The sequence below is a fragment of the Monocercomonoides exilis genome (assembly GCF_001643675.1).
Source record: "Monocercomonoides exilis strain PA203 chromosome Unknown scaffold26-1319188, whole genome shotgun sequence".
NCBI classification, from domain to species: domain Eukaryota; phylum Preaxostyla; order Oxymonadida; family Polymastigidae; genus Monocercomonoides; species Monocercomonoides exilis.
The window spans coordinates 1,213,056-1,225,170 of NW_027150571.1; the positions used below are offsets into that span (position 1 = coordinate 1,213,056).

Sequence of the window (12,115 nt, forward strand, 5' to 3'; positions counted from 1 at the left end):
AAAACTGACATGAATTTTATCTCCTTTTCCACATTATCAGAAAAAAATACACTTCAAACAATAAAATACTAATTCTTCCAAAAAAAAATGATAAAAAATATTTTATATTAAAAATTCGCATCTCTATCACAATTTAAATATTATTTCAAATGAACAATTTATATGTGAATATTAAATGACACAACAAAAGAAAAAATCGAAATTTAAAAAGCAGCAACATTAAAATTAATGATAAATTCTTTCTAACAGTTCTTTTTTCAATGGTGTCAAATAATGAACAACGAAAATTTATATCATCCATTGAAATCAAAAAACTAATAATATTTATTAAAAAATGTTTGAAAAAAAATTCATTCTAAAAATTGTTCAATTTGATCTTTTCGATCAATCAAAGATTTTTATTACTTGGAAATTTGCAGAAATCGTTTTAATGCTTATTAATCACTTCTTTGTTACATTTTTACCATTAACAATCAAAAAATAATCATTTCTGCAAATTGCAGATCAACGAAAAATTTGAAATTTGAAATGGGTTTATGGCCAGCAAAATAAAATTTGATTATCTTATGAAAAACTTCTTTTTTTGGAAAAATCAATTTATGCATTACTCTATAATTAATTTAATTTTTCTTAATCTGTAAGATTCTACAAAAGATACACCCAATTCACTTCTCTGCCATTAAACATAAATGATGCTGTTATCTCCTTCGCAGATACTCGTTAGAAGCAACAGAAGGCAAATGAGGCGGTGCTTTCATTGACTGCTCAGCGGGAACACATGACTTTGAGCTGAAAATGGTTTCATTCACAGATTGCTCTGCTTTCATTGGGACGAATCTGTTTGTTTTGTTGTCTAGGCTAAACGGGACGATTACTTCGGAACACTTGAATTTTGACTTGACGGAATTTTTGAGCCAAATAAACGCTTTTGTTTGCAGCGACACGGAACTTACAGAGAAAAGCCTGCTTTTGTTCATTGTGCTGAGGAAAGAGACTTCTGTTTTTGTTTCTTCTTCTTCTTCTTCTTCCTCCACTCAAGTTACTTCTCAGCCTCCTCCTTATTCACTTTCTGCTCCTTCTTCTCCAAATTTTGCCAATCAAACGCCAACAACACCAACAACAACAACAACTTCTTCTTCTTCATTTACAACATCTTCTTCTTCTCATTCTTCTTCCTCTTCCTCTTCCTCTTCCTCTTACTCTTACTCTTACTCTTCCTCTTCTCTTCCTCCTCCACCCCACACCTTCACTCCCTCCTATCCATTCCCCTTCCATCTTGCCATCAAGCAAGTCGTTACCTCTGACCACTCAAACATCACGTTCCTCTCTTCTCCTTCGCCTTCGCCTGTGCAATTTGTGGATGAGGCTGTGCAGTTCTATTTGGCACACGCAAAGGAAAGGATGTCGTTCAAGATGTGGATGGCGGAGTGGTGGAGAGAGGGAGAAAAGGGAGAAAAGGGAGAAAAGGGAGAAAAGGGAGAAAAAGGAGAAAGAGAGAAGGAGAAGGGAGAAAAAGAGAAGGAGAAAGAAAGAGAAAGAGAATTTATGAAGAATAAGATGGATATGATGAAAGAGAAGAAGAAGAGAGGGAGCGATGTGAGTGATGTTGTGCAGAAGGAAAGAGCACAAACACTTCCTCTTCTGAAGCTATCGCAACCTCATCAACCTCATCAGAATTCTTCTTCTTCTTCTCCATTTTCTTCTCTTTCTTCTTCTTCTTCTTCTCAGCTCTCAACAACTCTTTGCATTGATTCCTGCGATATAACCTCCTCTTCTTCCACTTCAAGCACAAACGGGGGTGCGTTATTAATTTCTCCTTCTGAAACAGGAGCGCTTGTTGTGAATGGCACCACGACAACATCTGGATGCACATGTGAAACCGAATATGAAGGAAAAGGAGGATTTTTATAACTGCTTTGTCCAACAAACAACGATGATTTTGCACTGAGTGGGTTAACTTTCTCGTCAAACAATGCATTTGTGGGGAAAGACCTGTTTTTGTCGTGTGCTGACTTGACAACAAAAGTTAGCAGCACCTCATTCGCCTTCGCTTTGGACATCGACGAAGACCAAAGAGCAAATTCTCTAATTGGAATCGATCGAGCAGGATTCACAGTAAATACTGACTTGTTTATCATCATCATTGGGCTGAATCAGCATTCACTCGCAATCAACGGGTAAAGCGGGACAAACGGGATTTTCTGGGGAGACACGGTGCAGTGCCTGTCTGTTGATTATGCGCTTTCCCTGTTTGGGAGGAAAGGAGAAAGGACGGTTGTGCTGACGGGCGATTCGCCGCTGGAGGCAGAAGCGGAGATGGATCAGCGTGTGGTGAAGAGCGGGGTGAAAAAGACAGGAGGAGGAAGTGAAGGAGGAGAAGCTGTGATTGTGAAGGCAGGTTTAATTCTGAATGATTCGATTTCTTCTTCCACGGGAATTGTAATAGAGACAGTTGGATCACTTAAGTTTGAGCGATTGCATATACACTTCCTGCTTTTTTTGAGAATTTTGTGAATGTGCTGATCTTATCCACCACTACTTCCAGTGAATTAACTCTTTCTCATTGCAGTTTTGCCAAGCAGACTGATTTCGGCACAGATGTTTCTTTCTCTTTGGTTGCTTCGTCGAGTGGAAAAGTGATTGTGGATGATGTTTCCTTTAGTAACTTTGAGTTTTCAGTTTCTCTTTTTGCTTTGTCACAAACAGCTGAAGTTAGCATAAAGGCGATGATTGTGAATACAATTTCACTCGATCAGATATCCTTCTTTTCTCATCCAACAACAACAGCGTCATCATTGTCATCATCGTCAACTTCTTCTTCTTCTTCTTCTTCTTCTTTTACAAACAATTGTCATTCACTGGCAAATCATCACAACAGATTCCCTTCTTCTGCTTCTCTTCCTCCCCTTGCTTATTCTTCTTCTGCTTCTCCTGAGCAAAACCAAGATCATGCTTTTCATTATGTATCATCATCATCATCTTCTTCTTCTTCTTCTTCATTGGAAGAAAATGAAGCATATTCTAATTTTGCGCCTTCTTCATCTTCCACACGAAAACAGTCTTCTTCATTCAATGAACGAGCACTTCAATCACTCACTGCATTGACTGCTCTTTTTAATACTTCTTCGATTTCTTCTTCCTCTCCATCTTTTTCTTCTTCTTCCTCCTCCTCTTCATCTTCTTCATCTTCATCATCTCCTTCTTCTTCGTCATTCACTTCTCCCTCTTTCACTTCAACACAACCTTCCTTTTTTCCTTCCTCTTCCTCTTCTTCTTCTTCATCTGACCTCTCCTCACACACATTTTTCTCCTCTTCTGAGAATCGCCTTGAGCCCCTCGCATTTCAAGCGCCTACTGCTTCTGTCTCATTCACTTCATCTTCATCTTCTCCTTCTTCTTCTCCTTCTTCCTCTTCTCCCTCATCATCTTCTTCTTCTCCTGCCAATCAACAGCATATTCAACAGATCAATCAAACAAAACAAACAAAGCAAGCTCAGTTAAAAACACAAATGCAATCACAAATTCAGCCTCAATTTCAGTTTCAAATACAAATTCCTGTTCAAATACCAATTTCACTTCAAAGACAACGTTCTTCTTCTGTTCCTTCTGCTTCTTCTTCTTCTTCTTTTTCTTCTATTTCTTCTTCCTCTTCCTCTTCCTCTTCTTCCTCTACAATTTCTCCTTATTCTTCCACTTTTTCTTCTCGTTTTTCTTCAATTTCAACATCTCGTTCAACATCTTCTGATTCTTCTCGTGTTTTATCGTCTTCTTCTTTTTTTCATCATCCAACAACAAAACTCAGTTTGCCGGCAGGGAAATGGTATTCCCAAAAAAATAAGTTTTATCTGCAACTTCTTCAAACACATCAATTGAAAACAAAACTAATTCTTCTTCTCCTCCTCCTCCTTTCTCCTCCTCCTCCTCTTCTTCTTCTTCTTCTTCTTCTTCCTCTTCTTCCTCTAATACTTTTTCCACATCTTTGATAACATCGAAAACGACAAGCAATTATATTCTCAGAAAAAACTCGTTGCCATCATATATTATTTCAACAGAGAAGAATTCGATTTTTTCCGATGGGAAGAGAGAAAGTGCTGAGGGATCTTCACAAACAAACGAGGCAGATTCGCAGCAATTGCTATCTGAGCAAACAAAGACATCTTTGTTGGAGGACATATCTGAACACTTTGTGAAGGAATTTGGAGTTGAACATAAAGCTAAGAGGAAGTGCGATGAAGCCACTCAGAAGTCGGTATCTCTTTTGAACAAGTCGTCATCTTCATCATCAACATCTTCGTCTTCTTCGTCTTCAAAGAACACTGATTGTTTGAAGCGTGATGGAGAGAAAAGGGATGAAAGAGCAGATATGGAGCAAGATGGAATGCCAGCTGGAGGGACATTTGATGATGAGGAGTTTGGCGAAGTGCAAGGGATCCAACTTTTCATTTGAATTTTGTGGATGAGCTGTTCAATGTGCGGATGGATGAGGAAGAACACAAAGACGGATTAACACTAGCTCAGCAGCCACAAAGCGATGGCAGCCCTGAGCAGATGCGAAGCACAGAAAAATCTTCATCAAACACAACTCTATCAAACTCATCAGCTCAAGAGTCAAATCCTTCTTCAACTGAGCCTTCGACAGGTCAAGAATCCGTCTCATCGACATCTGATTCCAAATCGCCTCGATCGCACACATCTCCAACATCATTGCCTCCCTTTTCTGTTTCATCTTCATTTCCTTCATTTCCTTCATTTCCTTCGTGTCAGCAATCTCCTTCAAAAATTGAACAAATTTCTCAACATTTTACATCTGTTCCGGCCATGGCTGCGTCTTCTTCTCCTTCAAGTTGCACAGAAAGTGCGAAAAGTGCATTAGAAAAAGGGTGCAGAAAAGCAAAACCGATAAAGAAGAAAAAGCAGAAAAAGAAAAGAGGGAAAAAGAAAAACATGATGAATGATCCAATGATTAATTCTTATGCAGTTTCGCAATCTTCTGAATTAAAAAATGTTTTTGAATCAAAGCGTTTCTTGGATAATAAAAAAGGAAATGACAGCACACAGTCTCCGAATGCTTCAGGTGGCAGAAGTTCCCCAGAATCAGAGAGGCCATCTCCTCAGGGAACGCATCAAACAACCCCAAAAGCAACTCCTCAAGTATCTCTTCATTCATCTGCGCCAACTTCCCCAGCAACACCAGTAACGCCAGCAACGCCATCCACTTCGCAAACACATTCGCCAAACTCGACTTTGAGCTTGCTACCTTTGCCAAAGCAAAAGAGCCAGTCGAACTCTGCCATTGACAATCTGAGAGCAGCAGAAGCCGCATTGCCAAAAACATTGTTTCTTCTTTTTCAAATGAAATCGTTTTTGCAGTCGGGCATATCGTTGCAACTAAACTCCCCCCTCTCGAATTATTCTCCTTCAGCATCGCTTTGCAATCTTCTTTCGTCTTCGTCTTCTATTTCTTCGAATGTTTTGAGCGAAAAGCGGAGCACACAGAATTTGTGAAATGCACGGGGATCATCGCTGAGCCCTTCCATGTCAGCATCTCCGCAGTTGCTGGCATGTTCTCCGTCAAGCGCGATTGTGACTCTTCCTTCCTCGCTGCACTCTCTTGCCTCAAACAAAAACTCTCCAACGAACAAAGTTTTGAATCCATCAGGAGAGGTGCATTCGCTGGAAACTCTGTTCAACAGTGATTTAAAATCATTTCCGCCTTCTCGTTTGGAGAGTGATGCCAGAGCACAGGAGTGTGGCTCAAACATTGACGACATCAATTTCTTCCCTTCATAGTTGTCGAATATTCAGCCAACTTCTGTTGGCTCGAAGAAAGTCTGCACAAAGACAACATCGTCTTCGAATGACAAAAGATTTTCATCTTCATTGTTGAGTCCTGTTCTTTCGTTTCCTCAGTTTTAGACGGCAGACCCAACGACTTCAACGATTGACAGCTCATCTCCTTCAGTACCATCAATTTCGAGTGCTATTGAGCCATCTGAAAAGTCTGCTTCATCTGTACAGTCAAGAGTGCATGACTCAATTTTGTTTCTACACTCATCAGAGGAGAAGCAGTCTCCGATTGATATAGGATAGAAGGAGAATGAAAGAGATGGCAAATCTTCCTCTTGTTCTTATTTTTCTTCATCTTCTTCCTCTCTCCTTCCTCTCTTCTCTCTTTCTTTTCTCTTCTTTTTCTTTTATTTTTCTCTCCTTTTCTTCTCTTTCTCTTTTAATTCTTTCCTCTTATTCTTTCTCTCTTCCTCATTTAAATTATCGTCTAACTTCTTTTTCAACTGCTGAAAATCAATCAAATTCTGATTTTCATTCAAAATCTCTTCTTTCTTCCATTCAACAACAAAAAGATGAAACAGATTCAATGAAACAATTAAAGAAACATTAGCTTTTTTTATCATAAAAATTATTTTTTGTAAAGATCTTTTGATTTTTGTTTTTGCATTTTCATGTTTGTTTCTTCATAAGTTCTGCAAGTTATGACAAGTGATTAATTGAACTTTTTTTAAAATTTTTTTGCTTTTCAAAATATTGTTTGCTTTCCATTATAATTTCATTTTCTGGAAATTTTATCTTTTTTTCATGTTTAGTACGACTAAAGAACATCGAAGCACCCGAAAAAGACTGATAAAATCGGAAGCAATATATATTGCTAACATTTTTAAAAAAATGCCTTACGAGCGGGCTGTTTTGTTATTTAAAGCTTTTGTGCTTGATGAAGAATTTGGAAATCTTCTTTTCCGCGATTTTGTAAAATCGTGTTACTGTTTGCATTTTTCTTTTTGATTTTCTTTTATAACTAATTTTATTTTTATTATCGATTATGATATTTTTGAACTATTCATTTCTAACAAATAAAAAATGCGAATTTTATTCATATTCATTAGCTCCAGTTATCAAAATTATTTGTGAAGTGGAAAAAACAATGCAAAAGAAAAATTCAACATTAATATTTCCCTCTTTTTCATCTTCTTCTTCTTTGTCTCCTTCTTCCTCAACATCTTCATCTCCATCCACCACAAAAAAAGCTTCTTCCTCTTCTTTTTCTTCCTTATCCTCTTCCTCTGCATCTGATCCTGCCTCCCTCTATTCTTCCGCCTCGATCTCTGCTCGTGTCCCTGCCCAGATGCCTATCGAAAGTGCATTCCATTTCCCTTCTGTTGAGCAGATCGCCCAGTCTTCCACACTCTCTTTGTATTCTGCTGATTCTCCTCTTGCCTCTGGCACCACTGCTGATAATGCCACTTCGAGTGATGCTTCTGAACAGTCAGCACAGCCACCCCAGTCATCTGTACATGCTACTGCACCTGCATCATCATCATCTGCTGCTGCTGCTGCTGCTACCACTACATCTTCTATTTCTTCTGCTTCATCATCATCTTCTTCTTCGTCTTCTTCTCCATTTGCTCCATCTTCTGTATTTGCTCCTTCTGATGTCTTGCAATTGCAACCTTCGCTTTCCTATGTCAATGCCTCGTATACTTTATTCCCATTGCCTAATTCGTCTCAGACTTCAACAACAAGCTCATTTCCAACAGAAACACAGGCACCTTCCACAAATCACTCTGAGACTACACAAATAGAACAGGTTGCATCATCCAATCAATCTGATTTATCAATTCCTTCTTCTTCTCTCACTTCTTCTTCTTCTTTCTCAAATTTTTCTCCTTCATCCATCACATCAATGCAGAATTTCCAAACTCAACAGCAACAGCAACAGCAACAACCTTCTCTTCAAATTTCCACAAACTTATTCAAAGAAAGTGAAGAAAATGATACTTTTTCATTTGCACATCATATCAATGATTTTTGCATTTCTTTTGAACCCACTTCTTCATTTCACATAAATAAAAAAGAAGCAAAGAAATGCAAAAAACATTCGACTTTTTCTTCCAAAATTTCAAAACAATCAAAAAAGAAAAATTCTTCATCATCATCTTTTTCTTCATTATCTTCAAAAGAAAATTCAAGATCGTGCGTTTCAATTCTTCTTTCTTCTCAAAGAGGATTGAAAAACAATGGCAGTGTGTGCTCTCTTTCTGCCATTTGTCAATGCATGGCTTCTATTAATCTTGAATTTACAGACATTTCAAAAATGAACAGCATGCAAAAAACATTCATGCAGCTGTTTCATCTTCTTCGAATCTCTTCGTTTAATTTCAATGTGTAGGATGGAGGTCAAATAAATAAATTCTACGACACTTATCTTGGAGGGAAGAATCAACCAAAAGAGTTGTCTGTTGTTTTTGAAAGACTTCTCAAAGTTCTTTCCAAAAATTGTAATGAAATTAACGATATGTTTTCTATCATTTCACAAAATGTTTTAATGTGTGTTCATTGAAATGATTACTCCATTTCAAGAAGGGATGATCAGTTTTTTGTTACAATTAGAGGATCAGATGTTGTTTCTGGTCTTCAAGATTTATTAACTTGTAATTCATTTTTAGTTGAGAAAAGAGAAGGAGAGTGTGTATCATGTCACAAAGATAGACAATTTTTGAAATATGTTCGTTTTTTGTATTTTCCAAAAGTGTTAAGTGTTTTATTCAACGTTGGTGATTTTTTCACTGTAATTGCTCCTCCTCTCACTATTAATTTTGTTGATTCAGGGTTAGGGCCTGAGGATTTAAAAATATTTGATCCAAAGGCTCACTCTGAAGATTCATTATTAACTTCTGGTTCTGATAATGATGTTATTGTTTATGAATTAGTTGGATGTGTTATTCATTCAAGTGTTCTTTATAAGCAAGGGCATTTTTTGGCCGTTGTGAAAGAAGATGTTTCTAAACCTAGTTCCATTTCAAAGTTTATTGAGTGTAATGATCATATTGTTTCAGAAATTATTCCTGAAAAATGGAATGATTATTGGAATCATCTCGCTTTGGAAAATTTTCATCCTTCTATTTGTTTTTTCAAAAAAATTGAAATATCATAATTCTTTTCATTTTTTTTTGATTTTAATTTTTGAGAATTTTCTTAATTGCAAAAAAACAAATTTAACTCCTCTATTCATTATTTTTCTTTTTTGTTTTTTTTCCAAATAATAATAATAAATCATTGTTTGAATATTTATTCAATGACTCTTATTTTGAAAAAATGATAATTCACAATCGAAAATTAATTCAACTCTGTGAATAATTGTTCATTATTAATTTTTTACTTGATTATCAACAATATAAGGTTATTTGTTGTTTTCAAAAAAATATTTCCTTCAAAGAGAACTAATATGAAAGAAAAATAGATTTTTAATGAATAAACTTTTTTAACTAAAAAAATCTATATCTCTGAAAAAGAAAGAACAAATAAATAAATAATATCATATTTTTTTCATTAATAAACATCGTTTGAAAACATTTAATAATAAAAAAATTAGTTAACCATTCTTTTTGAAAAGAAAAATATTTTATTGTTCTTTTTTAAAAAAAAGAATCATTCAAAAATGTTCAGGAAAAATATATTTAACTCAAAAATTATGCAAATAGGATATTTTGTTGATATTTTTGTATATTTTCGAAGAACAATTTATCCTTTTCAAAAAAATTGATTGATCACAACAGCCCATAATTTTATTTCTTTTTCGATTTTTGATCTTTTTTTATGATATCAAAAAAAATCACCCATATCTTGATAAAATTTCTATTCTGCTTAGGAATTCACATTAGAATGTTTTTACAATATAACCAAGTATTTGTTCTTTTTTAAAGTGAAGTTTCATGTGTGTGGACAAAATTTTCATATAAATATGCCAATGTTATTTTAATTTAAAATTAAACATTTGCCACTTTTAAAAAAGAATAACATATTATATACTCCAAATAAAAATTTTAGCAAGTTTTTTGGAATCACAAATCTCGCAAAAAATGCCGTCCATCGTACAAAACACAGGACAAGATCGATTTCACAATAACTGCACAAAGAATAATTCTGACAATTTTCCCAAAAATGAATCTCATAAATACAAACTCAATTGGTAAATGAGACTTTCAAAACTTCCTCGTTTATGCCAGAGAAAATGGCATAGGTCTAAATTGTACCAGTAATGAATTTGACCTTTTTTTGTGAATTTTCGAAGTATTATTGATTGAAATAATTATTTAAGACTGTATTGTAGTAAAAATTTCAATAATCTTTGAGTTGAAAATAAAATCCAAAACATTGATCAATCCCATTAAAATATTTGAATATTTTTATTTTGTGTTTTGTGAACAAATAAGAGCTGTGCTTGGACTGTTTTCTGCATTCATTGTTTTGTTGTATTTTTTTGCATTACAGACTCTTTCAAAAAAAGAACAAATCAGAATGTTGCTTTAAATTTTCTTTAAATATTCAAATCACAAATTTTTGAAAAGAATGCATTAATTAAAAAGTGTTTATAACAACAATTAGAATAAAATTTTCATTTATATTTAGAAAAGTTTATCCACAAGAATTCAATTTCACTCCGTTTTTCGAAATTGATGTTCCAATACAAATTTCGCTTGTTAAATCCTTCAACTCAATCTTTATCCCTCCTCTATTTCTGCTCTTGCATCCACATTCCTCCTTCGTTGTATTCCACAACACAAAAGTCTCACCTGCCTTCACACTTTTTGCAATCACAACCCCATCACCTGTTGTCCAATTAACATTCAGAATTATTTCATTCACCAGAATTCTTTCTCCAGATGACGATCCTGCTGATGATGACTCGACAAATAGAGGCTGGCTAACTTTCATGTTTTCTATCTCCACATCACTCATAGTCAGCTGCCTTAACACCACTTCAAACACACACTTCGCTATTCCTCTCCCTCTTGATGTCGAAGAATTGATCACCACATCCTCCAGCGAAAGTGAACCGCTCCCATCAGAAACAACAAACACATTTGGAGACGAGCTTCTTGTCGCGTTGTGGTCGATCCCTACATGCCCCACCTCCAGCTGTCCGGTCGTCACACTGAACAGCGTTGTCGATGATGAAGAAAGCGAACTCGTCCCAATCACACTCACCGTCTTCCCTCTCCCAACAACAGAAATCTTCTTTCCCCCAACACTGATCGTCTTCTCTTCGCTCACATGCCTCCCACCCAGCACTGTGATTGTCGAGCTCAGCTGCGCCATGCTTGATTCCACTGCATGCCCCACCGTCTTGCACGGTGCTGCCTCGCTCATCCCACACAGATTGCTCGTGTCAACTCCACCCACACCAACAAACCGATCTTTCATCCCGACGCTCAGCCAATCCATCTTTTCCGAATGCTGAAACTTCCAACCGCTCGAATAATAAGCATAGCACACTCTCTTATCATTGCTGTTCGTTGTTTACGATTCGTAGAATGGGTTAGCAGATGAAAAAAGATTGTAATAATCTTCAAAATTCACATCACCACCGATTGAAGCAGAATTGCTGCGTCTGCAATCATGGAAGAAGAAGAAATAACAATAAATATTGTTGCTTGGAGTTGTTTGTTGATCTGGGCAGAAACTCATTCCTCCGCCATATGAATATGCTGAGCAAGAAAAAAAATGGAGACTCCGCATTTTGAATTCAGATGGAACAGCAACACAACGCATGCCCCCACCGTTAGCGCTTGTCACTGAACATGAAGAGAATAAACATTCAAACATGCAAGCACTCTCCCCTTTCGCACTTTCCGTTCCAATACAGGCAGTTTCAGAAACCTGAAAAGAATTAAGATAAAGTCCTCCCCCATTATATTTTGCAGAACATTTCTGGAACTCGCACCCACTGATCCTGACACACGACGAAATTGATTCAGCATATGTTCCTCCTCCATAATAATTTTTTGCGGTTCATGCATTGAACGAGTTGTTCACAACCTCAACGAATTTTTTATAATAGCACATTATTCTCCCACACAAATGGAATGCAACGCACCCATTGAACACGCTATGTGAAACTGAGATAGTGATAGATGATTGACAAGATACGTAGATTTCCCTGTTGCTTGACGAAACGTTGGTGCATGATTTTTCTGTTTCTGTTGTCTTTAATCCGTTCAATTCACTCCAAATTATTGGGTAAACTTCTCAAAGAGATTCACTCCTTTAAAAACTTCTAATTATCTCATTTGCATCACTATTTGAACTAAATTTTATCGCAACT

General features: G+C 36.2%; 4 protein-coding genes across 4 annotated transcripts; 3 read left to right on the top strand and 1 right to left on the bottom strand.

Moving 5' to 3' along the window:
* Positions 1-795: 795 nt before the first annotated feature.
* Positions 796-4,447, top strand: MONOS_11872 (uncharacterized protein; the record flags this gene model as incomplete). The annotated part of the gene is made up of 5 exons (XM_067864444.1): positions 796-1,873; positions 2,027-2,129; positions 2,184-2,465; positions 2,570-3,801; positions 4,053-4,447. The coding sequence occupies 5 exons, from the start codon at positions 796-798 to the stop codon at positions 4,445-4,447; spliced, it is 3,090 nt and encodes a 1,029-aa protein (XP_067726420.1).
* A 29-nt stretch (positions 4,448-4,476) lies between these two features.
* MONOS_11873 (uncharacterized protein) lies at positions 4,477-5,505 on the top strand (the record flags this gene model as incomplete). The annotated part of the gene is made up of 1 exon (XM_067864445.1): positions 4,477-5,505. The coding sequence occupies one exon, from the start codon at positions 4,477-4,479 to the stop codon at positions 5,503-5,505; it is 1,029 nt and encodes a 342-aa protein (XP_067726421.1).
* Positions 5,506-6,934: 1,429 nt separating this feature from the next.
* Positions 6,935-8,179, top strand: MONOS_11874 (uncharacterized protein; the record flags this gene model as incomplete). Its single annotated transcript, XM_067864446.1, has 1 exon — positions 6,935-8,179. One exon carries the CDS (start codon positions 6,935-6,937, stop codon positions 8,177-8,179), a length of 1,245 nt encoding a protein of 414 aa, XP_067726422.1.
* Positions 8,180-10,425: 2,246 nt separating this feature from the next.
* On the bottom strand, positions 10,426-11,235 carry MONOS_7847 (uncharacterized protein; the record flags this gene model as incomplete). The annotated part of the gene is made up of 1 exon (XM_067878204.1): positions 10,426-11,235. One exon carries the CDS (start codon positions 11,233-11,235, stop codon positions 10,426-10,428), a length of 810 nt encoding a protein of 269 aa, XP_067726423.1.
* Between the last annotated feature and the right edge of the window lie 880 nt (positions 11,236-12,115).